The following is a 13,706-nucleotide window of genomic DNA, read 5'->3' as shown; positions in this document are numbered from 1 at the left end:
TGCCCTGCAGCTGTGCCACCCCACCCGACAACCCTCTCAGCCCCATGACCTCTAACCCCTAACCTCTCACCCCCAGCAACACCCCCAACCCCTGAAGCCCAGAGAGCTGGCCATAAATCCATCATCAGGCCAGCAACCCTGGAGTTATAGACCCTTATATTCCCCCATTTCCAAACCAACGTCTCTTCCTGTTTTCCACTTCTGCCTGTCAGTGATCTCGGAGCAGTGGCAGAGGAAGGAGTCACATCCAAAGACTCGTGGGAGGAGGTGGGGAGGTTGCTCAGGGCTCTTGTGAGTTAGGACCCGAGTTTCCTTTAAAAACTTTTGACCTTACTTCAGCTCCCTTTAGTCCACCTTTAGTGAGTGGACTAGCTGTTTGGGGGCTTAATCTGTCAAAGTTCTGTCTTTTAAGACTTCTCACAATATCAGCAGAGGAAAAGAGAGAGGGAGAAGCATGTGTACACCTGTTTTTTTGTTTTTTTTCTCTGGTTTCTGCTCCACCAAAGCAGTCCTGTTTCATGAGCTCCCAAATTATAGCTTCTCGTTAGTGACCTGAAAATAGAGACCTCTGCTTGGGACACACACTTGTTTCCATCCCTCCTCCTACGCCCAAAATAGATGCCAGCAGAATCACCAACCACAGAAGGTCTTTGCTGGTGAGGAAATGACGAGATGAGTGGATTATTGTGGGCTTGGGTGTCATCAGGAAATGAAGTGCTTCCTACGGAAGTGTGGATATTTGCTTGTGATGTTCTGAAATGTGTCCGTTCAGTTTGTCTGCAATATTCTTTCGATTTTTATGGAACTTGTTTTGTCTGAGACGCAGACTATAAGAGAAGTGGACTCATTTGTCTGTGGGTAACCTGTTAGGTTTGCCTCCTCAGTTTTTGAGTGAAGAAATGACCATATCTGGACAAGAGCAAAAGGTGCTAAAGGTCCAAGCTAAGCCTAATGTTTGTTAGCTAGCCTGATTTGCATTTGAACTTTAAATATGTGCTGGGATTCTCCCACAGTCATATTTTGTTGGGTAACCTTTAGCTTTGAATACAACACACATTTTCTGTGCCGTCATTTCAATTCATCCAATGTCACAACACAGCGTCCAACATGATGGGACAATGTGAGTGTGGACGGATATGTGAGCGTTCTGTAGTGTAAAAGTGCCTTATGGACTGTACTTCCCATTTCTCCAGCACCAGAGCCTCTCACCGGGGTCAGACCCCAGACTCTGTGGGGGCCAACCCATGAGTGAAAATGGTGTCTCATGCTCCCTGAACCACTCGTTCACTGACATCATCATGTTGGAAAATGCCTGTGACACCAGGGAAGAAAACAGTCTTTTTCATGTTTTCAGCGAGTCAGCTGACTTGGCACACGTTGTTACTGAACCTAAACTAACTGAAGCAACCACAGATCCTAACGCTGTCGCTGGCACAGTAAGCACAGTAAGCACTTCTTACCCTGATGCACCTATCTCTCTGGAGCAGGGAAGTCTTTCCAGTTTACTTCCCTGATCAGGGCTCAAGCTGCTTTTGCATTCTGTGTGGAAATGCTCTCTTCTTTTGCAATCCTTGCTGTGTGTCCTTCAGTTGATTTTCTTCAACATGTGACTCAGTCACCACTGTTTCACCACTGTTCCTCACAGCTTCAGCAATGCGTTGCGTCTGCTTAGCTGTTTTGTTTGCTCGATGCGGACCAATAATTTGAAACAGATGTTCTTTCCATGATCGCAGGATGTGTCTTCAACACGGGAGTTGAAGGAATGAGAAGTTAGAAAAGTTTCTTCTTCTTTTGTGTTGCCAGGCACTTTAAGTTTCTTTTTTTATTGCATAATTCAGTACAAATGTGAGGTGAATGATCTCAAAGCTCCAGCACAATGCATTGAAAGTTTCAGTTTCACACAGGAACTGACATAAAACGTAGGAGAACAGAAGATAACGGTGGGCACCAAATCTTCTTCCTGATCTGATCTGAGGAAGTTCCTTTTCCTTGAGAAAAGCTCAAACAAAGTCCCACAGCCTGAACAAACAGTCAGAGTTATTTCACAAGCGTTGTCTTTCACAGACTGAGGCACAGCTGTCACCAATAATGTATTTATGTCCTCACGCTGACAGCGCTCACATGAACACATAAAAGAGGGAGAATCTTCTGGTGGGAAAAAAGACAAGAATTTGCTGACTCGTCTAGACTAGTAACCCACACACACACAAACACACTTAATGTCCAGTTTCATTCTCCTCACATTTACAGCTCTGCATCATGAACATATGCTCAGATAGATTGTGATGTTTGACCAGAACTGATTTGTCATCTCAGCATATCAACAATGACCACATTCATGGAGAGAAGAAGGAGTTTGTGTGCCGCTGGGAGGACTGTTCACGGGAGCAGAAGCCCTTCAAGGCCCAGTACATGCTGGTGGTCCACATGAGGCGACACACAGGAGAGAAGCCACACAAGTGCACAGTAAGCAGCTCATATTCAGGGGACACACTGGGAGAACTGGCTGCTTACCGGACTGAGGACAGAAATACTGTCAGCACTACCTAAAGTCTGTAAGGTGTATACATATATATGTGTGTGTATACACCTAATCAAGTTATATATATATTCCAAGGAAGACTGTGGTCTATGTTTAGCCCCCTCAGGTTGCCTCTGGCGGTTAGCAGCTGTGATGGCAGAAACAGACTAAAATGAATTCTTCAAATAGAAAAAAAATACTGATTCCAAATATTTTTCCAGAAGCCAGGGTTCAATAAGTGCAGGTGTGATATACCATAAGATTGTCGTTGTTTTCGCTGAGTGGAAATACTGAAAGTACAACCCCCATGTAAAATATAGATAAAACCAGAGTGCAACGATAAGAATATCTCAGACACCAATATTTTAAAACATATTAGGAATAATTATTATCATTTTTATACCATTAATAAAAATGTTTTTCATTATTACTGATATAATTATTCTGATTAAAAACTGAATACTCATGAGTAGTTGGTGTCTTACCTGGAATTGACGCGGTCAGGTCACTCTCAGTTTGGAGGCCTGGGGAAGAGCCCAGCCAATCACTGCTCAGACCAGGGACAACTGATGGGATATTCACCATCTAAAACATGTAAAGAACTTCATGTGGGGTTTAACATCAGGTCACTTTAGCGTCAGACACTTCTTCTTCACTACATTCTCTCAACAGCACAGTTTGTTGCTGCACAAACAGCGTGCGTTCCTGGGCTCGCCCAGTCTCCAAACAGAGCGTGCAGGAAAGACACTAACTGCCCATAAATACTTCACACCAAACCACTCAAAAAATGAACAAAACAGCTCTACAAGCCTTCTTTATCGAAGCCGCAACACATTACTTATGGCAGCTCCTGCTATCTCTGCATGGTATCTGTGTGAGTGTCATAACCCTGCAGTGTAATTACATTTCCGACCAGGTCTGCATCAGCCGTGCATGGAGATGATGAAGCATCAAGTTCTTTAAACATGAAAAAGTTTGAGATCCTCTTTGTGCTTATCACCAGTGATATTTTTCATGTTGATAAATCATGAGGCTTCATTGAAGCTTTGGTTTGCTGTGTGAAGATCAAGTTGAGGGTCTGTTTGTGTAGCTTCAAGGCTCGCTCACAGGCTTTTGTGAATGCATTAAAAGAGATAACTTGTGAGGGAACGACTTAAGAAAGCTGATTGACAGCATGGGTGTGTAATTAAAATCTGCAGACAAGCAGGGGGCCATGGCTCCTTATTAAGTTCAGGCTATTTATTCTGTGCACAAATCCCACATGTATCTTCTTATAACACTCTAACTCCCCTTTAGTTTAGTCTTGTGAAGAAGAATCTTTTCACATTTTTATCCGGTTTCTGAGCTACTACTTTTTTATTCTCTTTTGATTTCAAAGCCAATTACACTCACAATGACTGCTCAGAAGGAATGCCAAATTATAGCGTGATCGGTACAAGTGAATACAAAGGCTAAACACAGATCTCTCTTTGTCTCAACAAAGCCCACAAGACAAAGAGCACTACCACACCTGACACTTAGTTTAGATATTTCACATAATAGCCCTTTTTAGAAGTGCAGCGGGGCTTTCATTTTCTGTGGCTGGGCAAGAGTCCAAGATTACATTTAGAAACTGTTTCCCACTAAGCATTTTTCTTTTTGGTACTCTCTATATAAAACCACAATATTCACCCTGTTCTTTTGTGTTTTTTTTGTTTTTTTTGTTTTTTTTGTCCGAACGTCTGTCTCTTCCCAGTTCGAGGGTTGCTCCAAAGCTTATTCTCGTCTGGAGAACCTCAAGACCCATCTCAGGTCCCACACTGGGGAGAAGCCTTATGTATGTGAACATGAAGGCTGCAACAAGGCCTTCTCCAATGCCTCAGACCGGGCCAAGCACCAGAACCGCACACACTCAAATGAGGTATGTTCATAAAAATCAAATGATCCACTAAGACTTTATGCTTTTGATGTGGTCTCACATTAGTTCAGAATTGAATTTAACTTAATTCAGTCTAGCTGAATTACACTTTATTAACCGCAGAAGGGAGATTATATTACTGCCGTAACAATTTTTGAGGAAAAATAACATAATTGATACATAACTAGATAAAGAATTTTTTTTAGAAATATCAGTTGACAAATTCTTGGAAAATTAAAGTGAAGCAGTGGAAAAGGAGTGGTTGAAATCTCCAGAGATCACGATGAATGTACTGGGGTGTTGTGTTTGTAACAACTGAACTGATGACATCACATACAGCACCGTCAGGTAACGCAGGTAAAGTCATCTGTTGTTGTTCCTCCTCATTTACTGTTACCACTCTGTCGGCAGTCTCTGTCTGCCCTGCATGGTGTGACAGCCAGGGGAGGCATTGGATTCTGGAGTATTCTTCTGCATCCATGATGTCGCTAAACACATCAAACTGCATTCCCAGTATTCCACTGTGTCATCATCAGCTCTCCAAGCTTGTGCATTTTACTCGGCAGTGATCTCACATTCCCAGTGATGATCAAAGGAAGTAATGGTTAAAACGTCCTCTTCCTTGCTCTCCATTTTGCCACTCCTGTAAATCTGGGCCATCTCCTCTTCAACTCGTCTGGGATTTGGAGTCCTACTCAGGCCATTTCTTAAACTTTGGAAGGCTCGGTCAGTTGCTCCTACATGTAACAATGTAGGTTTTATGTAGGCTGCACATAGAACCTTGTGAATATGCCTTCTGAAAAATCTGTCATAGCTCTCTTGATATTTATGTTTTCCAGCCACATCTGAATTCAGTGAAAATATGTATAATTCTAAATCCCTCTTGGCAGAAACCTTATGTGTGTAAAATTCCGGGGTGTACGAAGCGCTACACAGACCCAAGCTCTCTAAGGAAGCACGTCAAGACTGTCCATGGACCTGAGGCCCACGTCACTAAGAAACAACGCAGCGACGCTCCACCAAGGCTGCAGCCACCTCAAGGAAATGGGGAGAATGAGGTGAACTCCAAGCATGGCGCGAGAGGCGTCGATGGCAAGATTGAGGCCAACAGCACATCCAGAGGCATGGAAGACTGCCAGCAGGTCAAAACTATCAAGACAGAGAACTCTGTGGTGAGTTCTGGACACGGAAAGTGATCCGTTTTACTGCTGGAGAACAGCTGCATGTCTGTATGTAGTTCAGCAGCGATCAAAGCGCAGCACACATTTTTTTCACATATCCACTTTACTAACCATGCCCTGAAGTTAAATGTAGCTGAGGACTGTCTACATCCTTTCTAATCCCCCTCTGGACTGTTGCTTGATTGTGCTTCTGTCTCTCCTTTAACACCCTCCTCATGGCCAGTCTTCACTGAGGTGAGCCCACTGTCTCACTGTCTTTTTGCTTCTCAGCATGGGAAACATGTCTTTGGCTTTCATACCACATCACTGCTTTCTTGCATGACACAAATGTGTCCTGACTGCATGACTATCCATTCTGTACATGAGATTCACACATTCATGTACAGACAGTCTCAATATGAAAGCCAATGTTAAAAGCCACAGTCACATTAGTATTCAAAGGCTGAGACTGTTGGAGCATGTGTTCTGAACAAAAAGTGCTTGCATCAAGCTGTGATCAAGACTTTGGTTGATTTTGGGCCAGTGTGAATTTCTGTCACCACTTGACTGTTGCTCGCAGGACTCATTTATTATCCATTTGTTTTCTTGTTGTAAATAAATCACTCTCATCTATAATTTAAAAGGTTATAGAACTAAAGACCTATATTAGTTATCACAATCCCAGTTTTGTAACTTTGGTAGTAATTTAATATTGAAAAATGCTTAATGGAGTTCTCTGAACATGGTGTGAGACTGATTGTACTATTATTCTTGAAATTCATATCAGTTTCTCATTAAAAATTTCACTTATTTTACGTCCATTTTCCATATATTCAAGAAGCAAACTGATGTCGATATTAACTTTGGCAGAATTTTCATCTGTTGGCGGAAAATTGCTTAATTGATTAGACTTACATCAGACCTATGCCTACTGTCCTCCTCCAGTCGTACCAGTCCAGTCCTGGGGGCCACTCGTCGTGCAGCAGTGAGCCATCGCCTCTCAGCAGTGCCAACAACAACGACAGTGGGGTAGAGATGGCCATCCACAGCGGGGGCAGCTTCGGGGACCTCAGCACACAGGATGAGTGCCCCATGGTTGACTCCACTGTTCCTGCTGGGGGACAGCAGGTGGGAGTGGGGCTTCAGTTGAGAAAAGCTGCAGGTGGAGCAGTCACCATCAAGTTGGAAAACATCAAGAAAGAAAGGCTGAAGACAGTGAGGGACTCCTGCCTCTGGGTGAACACTGCGCCACAGCCACCGCAGGGCCAACGCAACAGCATGAAGCTCCCTCCCATACCTGCAGTTGGTAAGAACGAACTCTCGAGAAATGTTGTAAAGTTTAAGAGCTGCTCTGGTTGGTCATTAAGCTGGGCGGCTGGAGCTCAGGGGGAAGAGTGGTGGTCTACCAATCATCAACACTGTATAGACTAAGAAGTGCTGTACAACAAGTGTGTGTGAATGTGGCTGGTAGTGTTCAACTAGACTAGAAAAGTCCATTTACCATTTATTTAGAAGATTAAATTAGATTACATAAAGAGCCATATTTAGTAATGCTCTCTCTGTAATTGTTAACCTCTACATAAATATGCCATCAGTTGGCTGTTGTTATGTAATATAATGTTGTTATGTCCCTTCTTTCATTCATATCTGCCAGGTTCCCTGCTGGAGAGCTCCAATATGATGAGTCACATAAGTGGTCTGCCTTCTGGCCAATCCGCAGGCGACCTGTCTTCATGTGAAGTGACGCTGCTGAACCAGCTGAATGAGCGCCGTGACAGCACCACCAGCACATTCAGCTCAGCTTACACCTTGAGTCGGCGCTCCTCTGGGATATCTCCCTGCTATTCCAGCCGTCGCTCCAGTGAGGCATCTCAGTTTGGCGCTAATCGCCACAACAACATCAGTTCGGCTGACTCCTATGACCCGATCTCCACTGATTTGTCTCGCCGCTCCAGCGAGGCCAGTCACTGTGGAGGTGGTGTCAGTGGAGGAGGCCTTCCAAGTCTTCTGAGTCTTACACCAGCACAGCATTATCGCCTCAAGGCAAAGTATGCCGCTGCCATTGGTGGAGCTCCACCCACTCCTCTCCCCAATATGGATCGAATGAGCCTGAGGACACGCATGGCGCTCTACGGCGACTCTCATGAAAGCTCGATCCACTCATACCGACAGCCACCCTCTGGAACTGTGCCAAGGAGATGTAGTGATATTGGATATGGCACACAGAGCATGATGCCCCATGAAGTACCCACCAACCTCCCACGCCGTGCCAGTGACCCTGTGCGTCGTCCCACTCTGGACCCTCTCTCATTTCCAAGGGTTCAGCGCTACAGCAGCATGAACAGCATGAACCCCATGAATGCTCCATCAACTGCTGATCGACATCAGACGCTGGCTATCCAGGGTTACACTCGCTCTGATGGAAGCCTTCAGCGTTATCCGTTTGCCCCGAGACCACCTAGCATTTCTGAGAATGTAGCTATGGAGAACATGGCAATAGATGGGTTGATGGCTGGGGGGGAGCAGGGTGGAGAGGATGATATGGTGCTTCCAGATGATGTGGTTCAGTACCTCAGGTCACAGAACTCTGGCCCCTCAGGTCAAAACTTGGGGCAAGTCGACTACAGTTCAAACAATCAGGCTCAGGGCTACCAGACAGGCATGGCCCTACCACCATCCTTCTATGCACAGAGGAGGATGGCCATGGTGGATGCTAGCATGGCCCAGTCTCGTCAGGATATGCAGTCCTTTCAAATGGGTCCCAGCAGCTCCCAGCAGCCTTTCTCCCAGCTGGACAACGTGAAAAAGAATAACATGCCTGTGCAGTGGAATGAGGTGAGCTCGGGAACGATGGATACCACAACCAAGCTCGCTAAACAACAGCAGCATCCTCTCAGGGGGAATCTAGCTGTAGTTCAGCAGAGGCAAAACTTTGGCTCGCTACAAGCACAAACTCAAACTCAGGGCCTGAGCAGCAACCAGCAGGTTGTTCCTATGAGTCAGAACATGTCTATGCAAGGGTATGCAAACCACAGCAACCAGAGTCTGACAAACATCTCTTTACAGCAGTATCAGCAGCCGAGGCAATGCAACAGTGTGAACTTTAGTGAGCAACCCAGTCACGTGCAAGGATTCAGCAATGAGGCAAACCTAAATTCTATACCTGTGAGCACTTGCCTGCGACCTCCCCATAACAGTATTGCAGATCCAGAACTACAAAGTTATAGAACAAGGACACAGACTGATGGATATTCTCCTGTGAACCAAGTGGATCAGCAGCAAAATTACAACATAACCTCCCAGCAGCAGCAGCAGAGTATCCAAAACGTAACTCGGGGAATGATACAGCCCAGGCCGCCCACAGAGCCCAGGTCTGTAGCCAGACATCACACCAGTTCTAGCACAACACAAGCAAGCCGAACTCCCAAACTGTCCGATTTGAGGCCCAGTCACAGTAACGACACCTCTGAGGCAAGTCCAAAGAGGCCCAGTAAACCAGTTGCCCATGACAGCAACAATCTGAACTCTGCTGTGTTCTACATGGGTCAGATTCATATGTTTGAGCCATCTTCTGCCAGCTTTGATGCCTCCATGTCCCCCGGTGTCAGCGACGTTAGCGCCAGTAGCCACACTGCAGCAGCCAACATGGCCTCACCAGGAGTCAACCAGGTCTCCAGCAGTACAGCCGATTGTTCCGCGGGGGGATCAGGGGCCACAGAGCATGCCCAGATAGACTTTGACACCATGCTTGATGATGGGGACCACTCCAGCCTAATGTCTGGGACCTTGAGTCCCGGCCTTCTTCAGAGCCTCTCCCAGAGCTCCTCACGTCTCACGACCCCCCGCAACTCTGTCACCCTGGCATCGGTGCCTACAGGGATTGGCAACATGGCCATTGGCGACATGAGCTCCATGCTCACAGCCTTGGCAGAAGAAAATAAGTTCCTGAACATGATTAGCTAAGTGCAATCAAACACCTCATCTTCCACCCTTTATCACCTTTTCTACCAGGAATACGTGGACTTTACAAAAGAGCACTGACGGTACAAGGCAAAACTGGCTATTTTATACACTTTTTTCATTGGTCATAGTAATATGCTATACTTGTAATATTTGCTTCAGATAACAATATGTTGGAAAATGTCATAGTAAATATAGGTAGGGTTAAGAGCAATTTTTCTATCATTTCTTAAAAAGCCATATGTTTAAGCTACAAATCTAGGATAACCCAGGGTATATAAATGCATCGTAAACAATTGCCATTCAGTATTTGCTGGTGTAAAAGGCCTTTTACCAGGTGGTGCGCTGATATCAGTTCACATTGTGCCTTGATGAGGACATCAGTACATGAGGACAACATGAAAAAAGAGTCCCCAGCCAGTGGACATGATATGTATGATATTTTCCCCAGAAGCGTGTTATGTGGGTAGATTATACTGTATGGTAATTGCTTTAAGTTATGCTATAGACGTTTGGTGTTTGAACTCCAGCTGCCAAAGGAGCAGTAAGATATCCGCATCTAATATGAAAAGATGTGAATTTTCTGGGGTTTTTTTGGTCATCAGTAACACTCTGCTTGTTCTGGAGAGTAGTAAAAGATTGTTTCACATGGCTAAGTTACAGTATAATGTATCTTCTGTATACACAACACAATGTGTGATATAAGTAAAAACACTAATGTTACCACATGGATCCTGCAACGTTCCAAAAATGAATAGGACACGTGTACTACCACAACACAAATGTGTCTGCAACAGATTTTTAACTAATTACTGTTTACAAAATGAAGCTTTTGACAGCCCATGTTTAAACACACGGTTGATGAGCATTATGATGTTTTTTTAATGTAGCCATAAGCTCTTAGTAACGGCACTGTAAAATCAGATTTCCTTCTTTGCCCTACTAGATCAGAAACTTTAACTCTCCATGGTCCAATCTCACGAGGGAAAATCATTGAAAATGACAAGAATGTGCCTCTGTGTTAGTCTGTCAGGGCATATGAGCTCTTCTGCATTTGATGAAGAGTATTCTCTAAAAGAATATACAAGTACCTCTGTGTGTTTTCAGCAGAGATCCAACCCTAATTAACACATTCATACCCCCCATCGCTGCAACCCATTTTTCCCTTGGGTTCCAGATGAACTGCAGTCCTGGAAGGGACTCAGACTTTGATAATGAAATCCTGTTTCGGACAGAGTTGGCTAACTGCATCTGGAAATCCCTCAGTTTTATTATGTTTGCTGAATTTTTGAGTAGACTTTTAATATTTGTGTGTTTGCTACAATCTGCTTTTACTATGCTTGGTGTGTGTGAGTTTGTGTGTATATAGCTTTTGTATATTTCAAATAAACTATCCTTTTTTTCTGTTAAAACTGTTCTTGTGTCTTCTTTGATATCACAGGATCTGTGGTCCCCAGTGGCCACATGAAAGTAAGTCTAAGATGTTACATGTGAAACCACATTTGGCCTGTTCTCTGACTGAACATACAGTGTACTCACTGTAACTCCAGTGTTGCTTACGCCACAGACACAAAGTCACTCCTCATACAAACTAATAGGCATACTAAGCAGTTCCTTAATTCAGAGTGCTGTCCAAAACAGATAGCTGCAGGCCTGTCCTGAAGAAATGAGTCTTGAGGGTAACATAAAGCAGTAGAGGAGAGACAGGAATGATGAAGAACAGAGCCAAGCTAGTTGGAGGTGGTCAACAGAGAAGAGCCTACATGCTGGGGTCAGTTGTAAAAGAGAAGATGCAGAAAACTAAAAGAGAGAAGAAATCCCTTTTATTACGTTGTATATTCTGCTGGGGACTGGTTAGAAGTAGAGCCCACTGATTGCTTTTGCCACTGGAATTTCTTATTCTCTCAGTGAAAGCATGGGAGAAAAATAGCCCCAGGGTAAGGAGCCTCACAGAGAGAACAAGAGGCTGGTGAGACAGCACACAGATGAGGAGAGATGGTGAGCTCAGAGGCGTCATACTGTAAACGTTGGACAAAAAAAATCCCATCATGAAATCAGCTAATTGAGCCCCCTGTTCTGTTCACACACAGGGTACTCTTTGAAGTGAAAACTGAATTTTATTTTAACAGGAAGTCAAACTGAGCCCTTTTGGTCAGATTAAGGCTGCCTTCCCCTGCTTCAGAGAGTGAAGCAGGACCAAAGCTGGAGCTCACCCCAGCTAGCATTGAGAAAGAGGTGCGTCATCATTAATTCATTGATGTAAAATAGATGAATTTCAAACATTTTGCCCAATTTACAATCTGATGGCGTGGGGGGGACGACCCGGATGCAGATATTCCAAAAATGAAGACTTGATTTATTTTAAACAATCCAAACAAAAAGTCCGGCTGAGCAGGTCTATCAAAAACCTGAACTGAGACTATGAAAAATACTTCAAGTGGAACTATGACAACAAGGACAAACTTGAACCAGCATGGGTTACTTAGCATGGCATGTATGATGAACACAGGTGAAGGGAGTGGAACCGATGACCAGACCAGAGAGAGTCTGAGGAAGGTGAGGAAATGGCAAGGCTAAACTGTTAAACTAGAAACTAAACAGAAACATAAAACATGACCAGAAATGTAAACCATGGCAGTGAGCAGGCTGAGGCAGAGGAGAGCTCTTCAAAGAAAAAGCCAACAAGACGCTTGATGGATCTAAGTTATGATGTCAGAATTACAACAAAGGCGAGTTATGCACATAAAAACGGAAGTGAGGGAGAGAGTAGCAAAGGCAAAGGTGAAGAGACTTGAGGGCCTTGCCATAAAGTGGATAAGAGGGAACTCATGCCAAAGTTTTATAAAAATCATAGTATCACAGAAATTCAACAAGTTTATCCATTTGGAAGTTTTAAGAGGTAGCATACGTCAGCTAAAACTGGCCTGCTTGGTCACTATGGAAACAATTCCCATCCAAGCAGGGCTAATGGTAATCTGACATACCGGACGATATCCTGGATGGCCAAAGCACCTTGGGCCAATACAATGTTTTTTTTGGTTTTTTTGCCAAAGACTGAATAGCACATTGGTTTCTCTCTCGTACTGACAGCAGAACAAAAGATAAAACCACGCCTCCATGAGATGGTGACAGAGCAGTTAAGTATCTTGCACTGCCCTTCTTTATTCCCATGACAAGATGATTAATCTGCTATGTGCATTTGAAAAAAAAACAAATGTAAAAACATATTCATGGATAAATAAATGAAGTAATATATCAATAAACATCACTATGATAAAACAAATATGAATTCATGTAATTTGAAAAGGTGTATTTCTCCTTTAATTTCCAGCTGTATTTAAATTTGCGTTATTACCCCTATTTACCTATTCAGTTTTTATTTCATTTATTTATCCATCCACTTATCCAAGGTTAGGTTGCAAAGGCAACAGGACCAAGAGGGAAACTAAGCTATCCCTCTCCTCAATGTCACTTACAAGCTCCTTCTGGGGGATCCTGAGGTCAACCCAGGTCAGTATTGATACATAATTCCTCCATCGTGTTCTCGGTCTGCCACAGGGCCTCCTCCCAGTTGCCTGAAAAACGTAAAAAAAGTAAAAAAGAAATCATTTTAAAAAGTTGCCATGGTAAGGAACCAACAGATTGCACTGAAACCTTTCTCTGATCCAATCTCCCATCCTGAGCATGCACGATGCGACTATGGAGAGAAAAAACTCCCTTTGAACAGGAAGAAACCTCCATCAGAACCAGAACCAGGAAGGGCGACCATCTGCCTGGACCAGCTGGGGCTGAGAGGACAGGAAAGAGGGGACAACAAGCACCGTAACACCAGGCCAGATACCTGCTGAGAGAGAAACACAAGTTAATGACAACAATGATGTCATATGTACATGGATAGGAAAAAGAGCAGAGGGAGGAGAGGTGCATCATGGGAGCTCCGCCAGCAGTCTGGGCCTATAGCAGTTTAACTATGGGATTGTTTCAGGGTCACCTGAGCAATCCCTAACTATAAGCTTTATCAGAAAGGAAAGTTTTCAGCCTGATCTTAAAGGTAGAGAGGGTGTCTGCTTCCTGAAGCCAAACTGGCAGCTGGTTCCACAGAGGGGGGCCTGATAACTGAAGGCTCTGCCTCCCAAACTGGCAGCTGGTTCCACAGAGAGGGGCCTGA

General features: G+C 44.2%; 1 protein-coding gene across 1 annotated transcript in view; it reads left to right on the top strand.

The window, feature by feature from the left end:
• gli2a (GLI family zinc finger 2a) overlaps positions 1-10,950 on the top strand; it is a 76,624-nt gene extending 65,674 nt beyond the window's left edge. The window contains exons 10-14 of the mRNA XM_075478927.1: positions 2,317-2,466; positions 4,257-4,421; positions 5,309-5,590; positions 6,524-6,884; positions 7,233-10,950. Of these exons, the coding sequence (XP_075335042.1) occupies positions 2,317-2,466; positions 4,257-4,421; positions 5,309-5,590; positions 6,524-6,884; positions 7,233-9,541 (3,267 nt within the window). The 3' untranslated portion in view covers positions 9,542-10,950. The remainder of the gene's footprint in view (positions 1-2,316; positions 2,467-4,256; positions 4,422-5,308; positions 5,591-6,523; positions 6,885-7,232) is intronic.
• The last annotated feature ends 2,756 nt before the right edge of the window (positions 10,951-13,706 follow it).

This window comes from Odontesthes bonariensis, chromosome 12, assembly GCF_027942865.1.
Source record: "Odontesthes bonariensis isolate fOdoBon6 chromosome 12, fOdoBon6.hap1, whole genome shotgun sequence".
NCBI classification, from domain to species: domain Eukaryota; kingdom Metazoa; phylum Chordata; class Actinopteri; order Atheriniformes; family Atherinopsidae; genus Odontesthes; species Odontesthes bonariensis.
The sequence above is the reverse complement of the archived record's forward strand: the minus strand, read 5'-3'. Positions and strand labels throughout refer to the sequence as shown.